Below are 13097 nucleotides of genomic sequence, written 5' to 3'. Positions count from 1 at the left end.
ATCCCAGTTCCAGCGGATTTTGCCCAGCCAGCTCCTTCCAAGCAGTGTGGGGCCATCACCCGAGACAATCCAGAGTGGCAGTTCGTGCACCGTGCCCTCGTAGGTGACCTTGACAATGGCGCTGCCCAGGACAGTGATAAGCTCTTTGGTGTATGTGCTCAGTTTCGTGTGGATGGGGCTCAGGGCTGGTCTGAATACCTTGTTACACCACAGTCTCTCAAACATCTTTTTACTCGTGATGGATTGGCTAGCGCCAGTGTCCAGTTCCATGGCTACGGGTAAGCCATTCAATTTTACGTTTAGCATTATAGGTAGACATTTCGTTGAAAATGTGTGCACCCCGTGTACTTCAGCATCTGCCTCCTCTCTCTGAGGCTCGAAATTGCTTTGATCCACCATGGACCAATCTTCCTCTGCCACATGGTGGTTAGCAGGTTTTGCAGAGCTTGCAGCTTGTTGGAGGTGCCCCATTGTTCCACAGCTCTTGCAAACATACCCTTTGAAGCGGCATGAATAGGCTGAATGGAAGCCTCCACAACGCCAACAAGGTGTGAATTGCCTTGCATTCATCCTTTGTTGGGGACTCTTGAGTCATCTGGGTCACCTGAGGCCTGCTGGCAGTTGCAGACTCGTGGGTTCTGCCCTGTACATTTCTGCTCGCAAACACAGTTCCAGTTAATTTATGAACACTGCTAGCACTTGTGTGCTGAGAGATTTGTTTGGTGTTATCACTGGTGGACATAAACGCCTGTGCTATCGCAATGGCCTTACTGAGGGTTGGTGTCTCTACAGTCAATAGTTTTCGTAGGATTGTCTCATGGCCAATGTCCAGTACAAAAAAGTCTCTGAGCATTTGCTCCAGGTAGCCATCAAACTCACATTGTCTTGCAAGTCGCCTTAGCTCAGCGACGTAGCTCGCCACTTCCTGACCTTCAGATCGCTGGCACGTGTAGAACCGATACTTCATCATCAGCACCCTCTCCCTCAGGTTAAGATGCTCCCAAACCAGTGTACACAGCTCCTCATATGACTTATCTGTGGGTTTCACTGGAGCCAGAAGATTCTTCATGAGGTTGTAGGTCAGTGCCCTGCAGAATGTGAGGAGGACCGCTCCCCTTTTCGCAGCGTTTCCTTCTCCGTCCAGCTCGTTGGCTACAAAGTACTGGTCTAGCCGTTCGACATAGGCTTCCCAGTCCTCACCCTCTGAGAACTTCTCCAGGATGCCCACAGTTTTCTGCATCTTTGCGTTGGATTCGTATTCTCGTCGCCAGTTATTGTGTTCCTAACACAGTTGAGACTGCACACAGGGAGGTTAAAGTAACAGTGACCTCTGTCTTTAATAAGACACTCCAGAGTGAGGAACAGGCCTTGGGGGCCAGCTTATATACAGTGCTCTCAAGGGATGCTGGGATCCCTTGGGACTTCAGGGGATGAGCTCCCTGGTGGCGGAACATGGGAGTGCATGCTTTACAGATACACAACAAAATGGAATGTTAATTGGTGCTAAAATGCAGAACAAACTTTAGATGGCAACTGATCGTGTTGCTGTTGGAGGACATGCAGAGAGCTGGCTGCATGGGTTTTAGCTGCAAAAGTTTAAAGGTCAAACCTCTGATTTTTACTTTCCTTGGTTGAAAAGATGACCTTGCCTTGAGTGGAGTATATCTTAATTTTAGAATTGATATGTTGAAAGGCAAATGAGCTATTGTATTTAATCTTCAGGGAAGTTTTCACACTTTACATTGGAAGGAAAATCAAAGGCCGGTCAATCCGTTTCACATTTTTATATGCTATGGCCAGCTTTTTGACTCCTGAGTGGTGTGTCCCATGAGAGGAGTTGAAAGAGAGAATCTCAGTTTTCTTCATTCAATGTATAATTTATTTCCACTTGTGAAGAAGCTCAACTAACTCACAGGATTCCTGGTGAGATATTTGATTCTCCTTATAGGCATATTTCTGAATTAAATAGCTAAATGCAAAATCTTAGAATTCAAGCTGAGGTGGTGAAATGCAAATCTAAGATTCTTTCACATAAAGGATTGTGAGAAGGTCAAATGAACTGCGCCAGAATGCCATAGGTGTAAAGAGAATTAAGGTGTTTACAAAGAAGATAGAGACTGGAAAGCAAGGTTATTAAGAGAAATGGAGAAACACAAATTGACAGAAATGATGGGACAGGCTTGAGAAGCCTGTATATTTTTCTTTCATGAACCTACATTTGTATTTGTATTCTTGTTCAATCCAAGGATATGGTTAATCGCAGGATTTCCATCGACCTGATGCTGAAGGTGGCAGAACGTGAAAGTAGTCGTCAGTTCCTCTTTTTTACTCCACTGAATATGAGGTACATAACCAGGCCTTTTTCTTTCTAAAAAAATAATGAATGGGATTATGCCTTTGTGTTAAATTAACAAGTTATCTGAAGGTATAGAAACATAAAAAATAGGTGCAGGAGTAGGCCATTCAGCCCTTCGAGCCTGCACCGCCATTCAGTAAGATCATGGCTGATCATTCACCTCAGTACCCCTTTCCCGCTTTCTCTCCATATCCCATGTATAGTTATTTTATCATAACTTTACATTTTAATTCTCAAATTTGCTCTGTTTATGTTTAGGGCTGGATTCCGGAAAAAAGTTGCAATTGCAATATGTTTTCCTGGCTACATACATTGCCAGTGTTTGGGGAAGATCTGTATAAGCCTGTGATGGGGAAGCTATGTTGCTACCATGTACAGGTAGCATCACTCCACCAACCATGTACAGGTAGCATCACTCCACCAGAACAATTATGCCCAGTAGTATTGTGGGGAGGGCAGAGCCAATATTCTGTGCTGCAACTTCATTTAAATTACAGAATTGCTGTCGGAATCAGGGCTGTTGATGCCGTTAGTGCTGTTATGTAAAAACAGTTTATGGATATATATTGATTGGGCTCGCCCAATGGTTTAGTGGTTGACTGCATCTTTTGGTGTTGTGACTCATACAGCTCAGGATGATCCCAGGTCCAAATCTTAGTTTGTGCTGTGTTAACTTACTATTATGTTTTGGGGTATTACGCTGGATATTTTACTTGGGTTTAGCATCAGCAACCACTCTTATAAGACGACCACTTAAATTTGCCTTTATTTGTCCAGTAACTTGTCATTGTGCAATTCTCCTCATCTTCAGTAGGAATATTGAATACATTCTCTATCAAGCAAAGGCATCGGTTATAAATCAGCAAATAATTTATTTAATACAGAATTAAAGAAAGAAAGACTTGGATTTCTATAGCTCCTTTCACGACCACCGGACTTCTCCAAAGCGCTTCACAGCCAATGAAGTACTTTTGGAGTGCAGTCACTGCTGTAATGTAGGAAACGCAGCAGCCAATTTGCGCACAAGCAAGCTCCCACAAACAGCAATGTGATAGTGACCAGATAATCTGTTTTTTTGTTATGTTGATTGATGGGTAAATATTGGCCAGGACACCAAGGATAACTCCCCTGCTCTTCTTCGAAATAGTGCCATGGGATCTTTTACGTCCACTTGAGAGAGCAGATGGGGCCTCGGTTTAACGTCTCATCCCAAAGAAGGCACCTCCTACAGTGCAGTGCTCCCTCAGCACTGCACTGACATGAGACTCCCAAAACAAGCGCTCTACTCGGAGTTCCGACACGGCAAGTGAACCCCAGGTGGGCAGAGGAAACTCTTCAAGGACACCCTCAAAGCCTCCTTGATAAAGTGCAACATCCCCACCGACACCTGGGAGTCCCTGGCCCAAGACCGCCCAAAGTGGAGGAAAAACATTTGGGAAGGTGCGGAACACCTCGAGTCTCTTCGCCGAGAGCAAGCTGAAGCCAAGCGTGGACAGTGGAAGGAGCATGCGGCAACCCAGGCCCCCCTTTCCTTCAACCATCGTCTGCCCCATCTGTGACAGAGACTGTAGGTCACGCATTGTACTCTTTAGTCACCTGAGAACTCATTTTTAGTGTGGAAGCAAGTCATCCTCGACTCCGAGGGACTGCCTATGATGCTGACTGGAGTGTCAGCCTAGATTTTTTTTTGTGCTCAAGTCCCTGGAGTGGGTAAATGAACAATATCTTGTACTAAATAAAGTGTATGTATTGCAATGTGCAGAGCTTGGGAAGTGAAGCTGGGGCAATTAGAAAAAATTATGTCATAGGAAATTATAGGCCTAGAAATTCAATTATGCTGCACCCATTTTTCAGGTTTTAAACAAGTACATAAGCGTCCAATATGACCGGCAGGAAGCGCGCGCTCATTATGAGCTGAAAAGTGCACCACCCGCCAGGAAAGGGGTACTGAGGTGAATGATCAGCCATGATCTTATTGAATGGTGGTGCAGGCTCGAAGGGCCGAATGGCCTACTCCTGCACCTACTTTCTATGTTTCTATGTTGGATCAGGTTTCTCCGCAGGTCAAAGGCCCACACACCAGAACGATTTAAAACAATGTATAGAATATTTAATAAAGGATCCTATGCTTCATGTCACCTTTCACAAATCCCAAAGTGCTTTACAGCCACTGAAATACTTTTGAAGTGTACTCACTGTTGTAGTGTTGCAAGGTCCCACAAACAGCAATCAGATAAATGATGAGATCTTCCAATTTAGAAGTTGAGAAATGGAGTCTCGCAATTTATTTTTTAATATTCCTAATTAATTTTGTAGTGGTTTCAACTTTATATTCAGTATATGATGTAGTATAGCACCACAAAGGTGATATCAGTCGCATCTTTAGTTCCAAATGTAAGTTTGTGCTATTGAAGGAGGTGCAGTGAGAGCAGGTGCCAAGCACCTACAGATAAATTGATAAATGACACATCTTACATTCTGCAGTAGATAAGTGAAATCATTTGAATCCTGAAATTGTTTCAGCTAAAAGAAATATTAATTTGTACTTGTTTGATCCCTAGAGGTAATTTTTAAATATTCTCTTTCAGTTTTTTGCCTGACAGTTGCCTTATTAGAATCCTTCGTATGCATGGCCCTGAAAGAGGACAGGCCACACTGCCCTTTGGTTCCCAAGATGAATCTGAAGACTCAGATGATTAAAAGACTGTTGACATTTATTATCATACACTTTTAATGTTTTTTAAGTTTGGTAACTGGATGTTGGAGGATTTTGTGGAGCGGGGCAACTGCATTATGTCAGCAGTAAGGAGCATATAAGTTTTATTTTGTCTTACTGGTTCTCCGTATAAAACTAATTTCAGTATAACAATCTGCTTATTTGGTGATAATAGATAAAGCCGAGATTATTCCCTCTCTGAAGGTTATTAGAACTTGTATTCATCTTGTTCAGGACATTGTATTTTGTGCCTTTAATGTGCAGGAAGCATAAAATGAATTTTATTATAGATTATTTAATATCTATCGCTTTTATTTTGCTGAAAAAATGTCTTTTCAAGCAGTCTGCTGACATAGTATTAGTGTGGCCAACTCAATGAATTCGGCAGGATAAACATTGCTTTTAACTGCGCTGACTGATTCCTGTGCCCAATTGAGGGATAGAGACAGACCGAGAAATAGTAGAGGGACAATAGGTCACAAATGAAGAGTGTACATAAGAATTGGGCAGATTCGTACTGGAAAATCGAAGGGGGTAATTGTCCAAGTATGTGCTGGTGACTAGGAGTCAGCACGCCTGCAATTGTTGAAATGTGCTGGCAGTGCCCAAGATTCCCTGCCATCAGATTGAGTCAGAAAATTACCAACCATTGTCCCTACACCCTCATAATACTTTGGCATTTTATAGACGTTAAAGTGTTGTGGAAATTCCAATTTTAGTATATTTGCTAGAAATTTGGGGGCCGACATTGTCCTCCTCCCCGTTTGGGGCGGTTAATTTGAATTAAATAAAGATTCTCTGCCCGAATCGATGGGACGGAGAATCGAGGGAAATTGCCCTCTTTTCTATCAAAAAATGAGCGGGGCGGAAGTATGTTGGGAGCGGGGCGGAAGGTGACCAGTATCAGCTGACGCATAGCAACATTCCTCCCCTTCACTTAAAGGGGAGGGCCGCTGCGAGCTCTGCAGCCATGTTAGTGGCACCCACTGGGCCACCAGCGAGGGCTTTGGCTGGACCAGCGGCCCGGCACCCAAGAGAGGGTGCTGGGCTGCCTGCTGGTGACCCGGCTGAACCCATGGCTGTCATTGTCGGACCTACTGCAGAGTCAGCCGACAATTAAAATAAATTGCCGGCCGCGGCAGCGCACCCTCTTTAAGGGCAGACGCCCCACCTAGCCACTGGTGACTTCCCGCCAGGAAAACCTGCCGGTACCACTGACCGACGGTGGCTCTGCTCCCACGGGGCGGAAAGGGCTCGCCGCCAGTCGGTAAGGGGTTGGCGCGTGCCCGACAATGGGTCGGAGCACCCTGTTTCCACCGCCCCAGACCCGGGGGCAATTTTAGATGTGTCGGACCATCCGCCTGCCCCCAGTTGGAAAGGCCTAACTGCCCCATTGGTAATGGGCCTTAGAGAGCAGCAATTTCCCCTCCCTTAAATAGTCAACTGGCTGCTGAAACAATGAGGTGGAATTTTCTTTGATGTGGGATAGCGTTGAATAAGGGGGCAAAATTGGGTGGTGAAAGGTCACCGGACACCCCTTCTCCATTAGCTGCATATCGAGATTGGTAGGGAACGGTCCTCGGTTCTTTGCCCAACTCCCTCCTCTCTGCTGTTGCTTCTGCCATCCCCAGGGACTATCGTGAAAGGTGACAGTAGGCCTGAGGCCAACAGTGGTAAGTCCCAAAATCCCTCAATGGGGAGAGGCAGCCTAGCCCCCGCCGCCTCCTCGCCGTCCATAACCACACAAAATACATACTTTTTAGGCCCTGGTCTTGAATGCTGCAGCAGTCATTGGGTGGATTTCCCTGTTCTTCAATGGAGGACACCCTCTTGGTGTCCAGGATCCCACCCTACAACGAGATGAACCTTGACCCAAGAAAATAAGTCAGAATCACAGCAGTGGGCATATGTCTCACTCCACCGCTGCCCAACTGTGAAAATGAGAAACCAGCCAAGTGTTACCAAAAGAAAAAATGAGAATCCAGCCAAGTGTAACCAAAAGAAATTAGAAGAAATAAGTGTTTTGATTGGTCAGTTTTATGGCATTTGCTGGTTTATGAAAGATAGATTGGGGAAAAGTGACCCTATTGCTCAGTATTGTGCTGCTTACTCATTCCTCAATGTTAACTTTTGGTACCTGTATGGTGAATAGAGTTGCTCCTAATTCATGCATGAATACTTGATTGGTAACTTAACAGATATTCGTTATTTGAACCAATCTTAACTTTTTGCCCAACCGATGCATGACGCTATTGATATGTGATGTTTTGCAGGTGTGATGCCTTACAAGGTATGATGCCATGACTGTACATGATGCAAGATTTTTAATACATCGATGGATCTTTATGTGTTTTAAAATTGAACTGTGCATTTTAACCTACAAGAAATGACAAATATGGTTTTCATGTTAAAGTATGTCCATGCCACTGTTTATTTGTTTCACATATTAGCACAATTTCATTCTAACAGTTCTGGGTTTTGTTTTCTGCACAATTTCATTTAGAAGATATATTAATGGTTTATGTATCGATTCATGACATTTATAAAAGCCATAACAAACACATAGGTACTGCACCGAACACTTTTACCAACATTTTGTTAACATTGCATACATAAAAGGGAAAGGTTTAGTAAGCTTTATTCACTATGCTTTTGCCAGAATAGATAAATCGTCCTGGTTAAGTGAAAAATATAATTTTTAAGTTTCAAAACTTTAAATAATGAAGGGATAATTTTCCAACATCTCTCCTGCTAAGAGTCAATATCGAAAATTTGTGCAGAACATGCTCACATTTCTGCTATGCGCTCCTACTAGAATAAAGGTAACCTGTTATTTTTAAAGTTATAATTTGTTTGTATTTGGCTTAACATAGTCACGTTTTGCATTCGAAGCCCTAAATTGCCAATCTATTGAAGGGGAAGTATATTCTAAAGTTGTCTCCATAGTTGTAAATACAATAAGGTTTTTGTATTCAACCTTTTATTAACTTGATTTAGAATTGCTTTTGGGCAATCTGGAAACAGACATTTTGTGTAGAACATGTCTTCATTGAGCTGAAATTTCAGCACAATGGAGCCTCTTGTGCCATACTGCTGCATGTTAATAACTGTGCTGAATTTTCCACTAGTTTATTTACATTATTATTCATAACTGCCAAGGTAGCCTTAGCCTTGTGCAGGGAGCCAGCCCAATGGAACAAGTGGACAATGCAACCAGCAGGTCCAAGCGAAAAGGATGTGTGCTTTTGAAATAAATGCCTGCACAGTGGGACAAATATTTATTTTGGTGCTTGCCAAGCTTCAATGACGTTCACTTTTTCAAACCTGGCTGTGGCTAGGGGAGGAAGAAGGGTCAGAAAACCCAGTGTGGAGTTACAAAATAGATTCTATAGACATAGTGATACAGCACCTGACCCATTGTTTAATAGATGGCTGAACGGGCATGCAGTTGCATGCGGAGAGTTGTCCAATTTCACAATGAAAGGCAGAATTCCCAGACAACAGCAGTGTACTATATTCTTGCCAGCGGGTGGTAAACATGTCCAACACTGTACAACTGTAGGACCTGGTAACAGATGGTGGAGAAGAAGGGAACACACTTAACAGTTGATCAAGAAAGCATGACCCAACGGTACATGTACCTCGTGCACGGCTCAAAGATTCCTTGCCACAAAGTGTTTTCTGTTTTCACATGAATTTCTCACCTATAACCAAACCCTCACACAACCTTACAGGTTGTTTTTGGCATCTCTGGCATATCCATAACTTAGGAAGGCATACCTTCTAGATGTAAACTAGAATCCAAAACTTTGCCAGACATTTTTCAAGGCCCTATACCCCAAGTCATTTTAGAACAATCTAGACTGCATGATTCATAGTTATTTATTGACACCCAAATTAGTGTGCAGGTTGTGCACAAGTCGGTCACTGCATGGGCTCCTTCAAATTCCAACAACTCGAGATGGCTAATGCAATCAGATGCTCCTTTGAGAACATAATCCTAAGGTGCAGAAATGCCTCCTGGGACAAATGTACCTCTGCTAACCTACCCAAGGAGTTAAGGCTGAGCTAGTAGACTACCCATGCGGGCAACGGTGGGTCTGGGCAATTTGTCTTGTATGCAGGCAGATGAATCCTCCAAAAATGCTTGTTGTCCACTAGACTGTGAGGATGAGGAATTTTAAAAGTACTCATCCTACCAGGGACTGTTGAATATTGTAATAAAACTCGAAAGAAAAAAGTAAAGAATCTAGATTAAAATGCAATACAAAACAAAAGTTGCACTTAAACAAATGCAATAAAAGAAAACCAAGAGAGGTCATAAAATAACACTCAACAAATGAACATACATCTTCAAGAAAAATAGCAAGAATTTTCTGCATGCATCTGCTACAAACCATCTAACTTCTGTGTGCCTTCTATTAGCCCCATAACAGAATTCGCAGCTCAAACCAGCAGAAGAGCCAAGACTGGGAGGTACACCCCCATTAACATTTTATCCAGCTCTTTATTGAGACTCATGCCACATGGCAGTACATCTCCTGCTCCCCCAGTGTTGCCCTTGAAAACCCAGGCAGTACATCCAGAGCACTTTTGTGCATAAGGGCCCTACCTCCGATTTCTGCACCTGGCCTACATTTTTGCCAGTGTTGAATAGGAGCAGAACTTCAGCCCCCATGTGACAGCACAAAGTCTGCTAGTAACATTGAGTTTTGCTAAAATAACCTGAATGGTGACTGTGGTTAGCACTCCATTCACAGTGGAGGATGTCACAATTGGCTATAAGGAGTCATTTTAAAGCCTAAAACAGAGTAACAAGGGATGGCTGAGATACTACTAAATGCTGCATCTTTCCCTTTTATGATTTACGATCATGGGACACTTGTGTAGAGTATACTTCCCCTTTAAACCGGTTTAGCAATGCAAGGGAGAATGTTGGGAAATAGCATTAAGAATGACTGACTATTTTCAAATGAGTCACAGATTATGGTACAGTACTCCTGGAATTAACATTAGATCACAAACAGAATTCCTTACTCACACATTTCATTTAGTAAAGAAAACAAGGCCTTTTTAATTATGTTGTCTATTTCTCTTTAAAAGAATAGCATATTTCTTACTTTAAAACTTATTAATGTTGTTTTACATTTTTCTTTTCTCTCTAATGACATCAATTAAAATGTTGATAGGATTTCTTTGAATATAAACCCCAACTGTCAATAAGATGCAAGTGGAAAAGCTCTAAAAACAGTTTAAAAAAATCACCATCACATTTCCTGGTAGCTGGTGACAATTTGTAAAGTGGACTTGCTACTTTCGCTATGGCAGGAAAAATCAAAACGAACATCAGATATACTCGAGAATCTTAGTGCTGGGTATTTTTAAATGTTTGCTGTTCCTACAAAATCTTTGTCTGTTGAAAAATTTCTTGAGCGCCCATGTTTGAAATAAGATGCTAATTAGAAATGCTGAATCCATTGCCAAATGTTGCTGCAGTATTCTGAGATATTTAGTCGTGTTGTTACATGATTTTTCAGGGTTCAAAGAATTGAAGGAAAACTTAACTGGACACAAATGCTTTATTGTTAAGCATGCAGATCTGTGTAATGCAAGCTCTGTTTTCTGATCATATAATCTGTTGCCTATATTTTCAAAAATTCATATGAGATCTGCTACAATGGTTAGAGGAAAACAAAATAATTTATTATAAACAGGTACTTTGACATGGATATTCAGTTTCATTCCCAGTAAGTGAAACACATTGCAAGCTCCAGTGGAACATGAACAATAATAGCATATTTTAATGCAACACGATACTGATGCACAGGCCTCTGAGGAATGAATTTTAGATGGTAATGAAATTGCGCACACTTTACTTTTGGCAGTTTTTATATTAATTTAAACTTTTTTTGCATATGACATTCTCATGCACACAAGTGTTTCAACACAAGAAGCAAGTCCAGTTAAAGGTAGTCCAAGCACTTTGTTTTTGTGTGTGTGTGTGTGTGGGGATGTAGCTGCAAACTGAATGAAACATTTGAATTTTGTGCAGTCCATTATATGCATTACTGACGGTTCATTTCTGAATGTCACATTGCAGGAGTAACACAATTGAAGGATCACTCTTTGCCGCTTCTTTGAATTCATCCAATGTAATCTGGTCATCGTTGTTCTTATCCATCTTACTGAAAATCTTGTCAACTCGCTGTTCTGGCGTCAAACCATCTTCATTCATTTTCATCATTATGACTGTACCCACCATTTTATAAATAGCCTTCATGGGGGAAAAAAAAACAAAATAATTGATTTAAATTTAATGTGAAAATCAAAGAAAATCATATATTGCACTGTTTTGAACTACATGGAAACATTGTTTAAAAAGAATGTGGAACTCGCTACCACAAGGAGCAGTTGAGGTGTATAGCATAGATGCTTTCTGGCTGCCTGGCCGGAAATCGTTCCCACAGCCATTCCAGGCGTGAACAGAGGCGGCAATTGGCTGAAAATCCACCCCAAGGAATCTGCAAAGGGCTATAGACAAGCTGAGTGAGTGGGCAAACATTTGGCAGGTGGAGCATAATGTGGGAAAATGTGAGGGTAGATGAGGGAGAAAGGAATAGGATATGTTAAATGAAGTAGGGTGGAAGGTGGCTCATGTGGACCATAACCACCGGCATTTGCCAGTTGGGCTGAATGGCCTGTGTCTGTGCTGTAAATTCTATGCAATGAATCAGATTTCTTCAATACTTGCCAGGCCTGATATCAAATGAATGTAAATTCATAATATATCACAAAATATAATCCCTATGGCCACCACAGGACTCTTTCTTTAAATTAACTAGTTGAGAATTAAGTTGTGAAACCTTACAGATGAAGTATCTCTGCGCTTCTCCAATTCTGGCCTCTTGAGCATCCCTGATTTTAATCGCTCCAACATTGGCAGCCATGCCTTCAGCTGCCAAGGCCTAGCTCTGGACTTCCCTCCCTGAACCTCTCTGCCTCTCTCCTCCTTTAATACGCTCCTTAAAACCTACCTCTTTGATCAAGCTTTTGGTCATCTACCCTAATATCTCATGCAGCTTGGTGTCAAATTCTGTTTGATAACACTCCTGTGAAGCGCCTTGGAATGTTTTACTCCATTAAAGGTGCTATATAAATTCAAGTTGTTATTGTTTTATGGCAAATTGGCAGTCCATGGCCAGAACCCTGTACCATTAAAAAAAAATACAAGTTGGATATATGGAAAAGGAAAGATGCATGCACAGGGCACACTCCAAATGAGCATTGCAACTTGTCAAAGTTATTGGTCTGGAATTTGCAGTCCTGATGATGGCAAACTGGCAGTGTTCACTGTCGTTTCTCCTTTGAAACTGACCGCAACTCAGGATTTAGTGTACACACACCCAAATAGGAACATTCTGAAGTTGTGGTCTGTCAGTCACTGCTCCGCCCCAGGCTACTCTGTGTCCCCCTCCCCCTCCGGCAATCAGTGTAATCTGTCAAATCATGGCAACTGATAACAACCTCGGCTCTTCCGTGTTAATTCCACTGTCAAATATCTCATTAAAAGTTAGATCCTTTTGGATTAGGTGTAACTGGGGTTTTAACAGCAAATTGACTGCTAAACAAAGGTTAAGGCCCTGAAAAACTAATTTTAATTTTGTGGAGTATCAAATTTATCCGCTTTAAAAGAAACTCAAAAAAAATGTTTTAAGAAGTTTGTTCATTGTTAATTCAGGTTTATCTTTTCCCCATTGGAGAGCCCCAATCTTTGTTTTGCTCTCAACATTTTTAAGAAATTAGAATCAAAGAAGCTTACCTACTTCCTGGTCAGAGAATTTTGAGTTTTGATTGGCTGCTTAGCTTGTTGACATTACAGCAGCTCTTTGTGGGAATTCCCATTGAAATCAACACAAGTTAATCACGCTTCGGAAAAGCCAAACTTCTCGTCACAGAAATCACGAGATCTTTGTGGGACGCTCGCTTCGGGGCCAGCGGCCACTGCCTTTCCTTCGCTGCTGATCT

The 13097-nt window shown here is 42.1% G+C and overlaps 2 protein-coding genes across 4 annotated transcripts in view; one reads left to right on the top strand and one right to left on the bottom strand.

The window, feature by feature from the left end:
• The window catches only part of LOC139267157 (structural maintenance of chromosomes protein 6-like), a 177131-nt gene extending 169591 nt beyond the window's left edge, over positions 1–7540 (top strand). For all 3 annotated transcript variants that reach the window (XM_070885036.1, XM_070885037.1, XM_070885039.1), the window contains 2 exons: positions 2247–2344; positions 4945–7540. In XM_070885036.1, the coding sequence (XP_070741137.1) occupies positions 2247–2344; positions 4945–5056 (210 nt within the window). In that variant the 3' untranslated portion in view covers positions 5057–7540. The remainder of the gene's footprint in view (positions 1–2246; positions 2345–4944) is intronic.
• A 3213-nt stretch (positions 7541–10753) lies between these two features.
• The window catches only part of vsnl1a (visinin-like 1a), a 201909-nt gene continuing 199565 nt past the window's right edge, over positions 10754–13097 (bottom strand). The window contains exon 4 of the mRNA XM_070885040.1: positions 10754–11346. Within this exon, the coding sequence (XP_070741141.1) occupies positions 11149–11346 (198 nt within the window). The 3' untranslated portion in view covers positions 10754–11148. The remainder of the gene's footprint in view (positions 11347–13097) is intronic.

This window comes from Pristiophorus japonicus, chromosome 7 (genome assembly GCF_044704955.1).
Source record: "Pristiophorus japonicus isolate sPriJap1 chromosome 7, sPriJap1.hap1, whole genome shotgun sequence".
In the NCBI taxonomy this organism is placed as follows: Eukaryota; Metazoa; Chordata; class Chondrichthyes; family Pristiophoridae; genus Pristiophorus; species Pristiophorus japonicus.
Note: the sequence above shows the minus strand (reverse complement) of the source record. Positions and strands in the feature narration are given on the sequence as shown.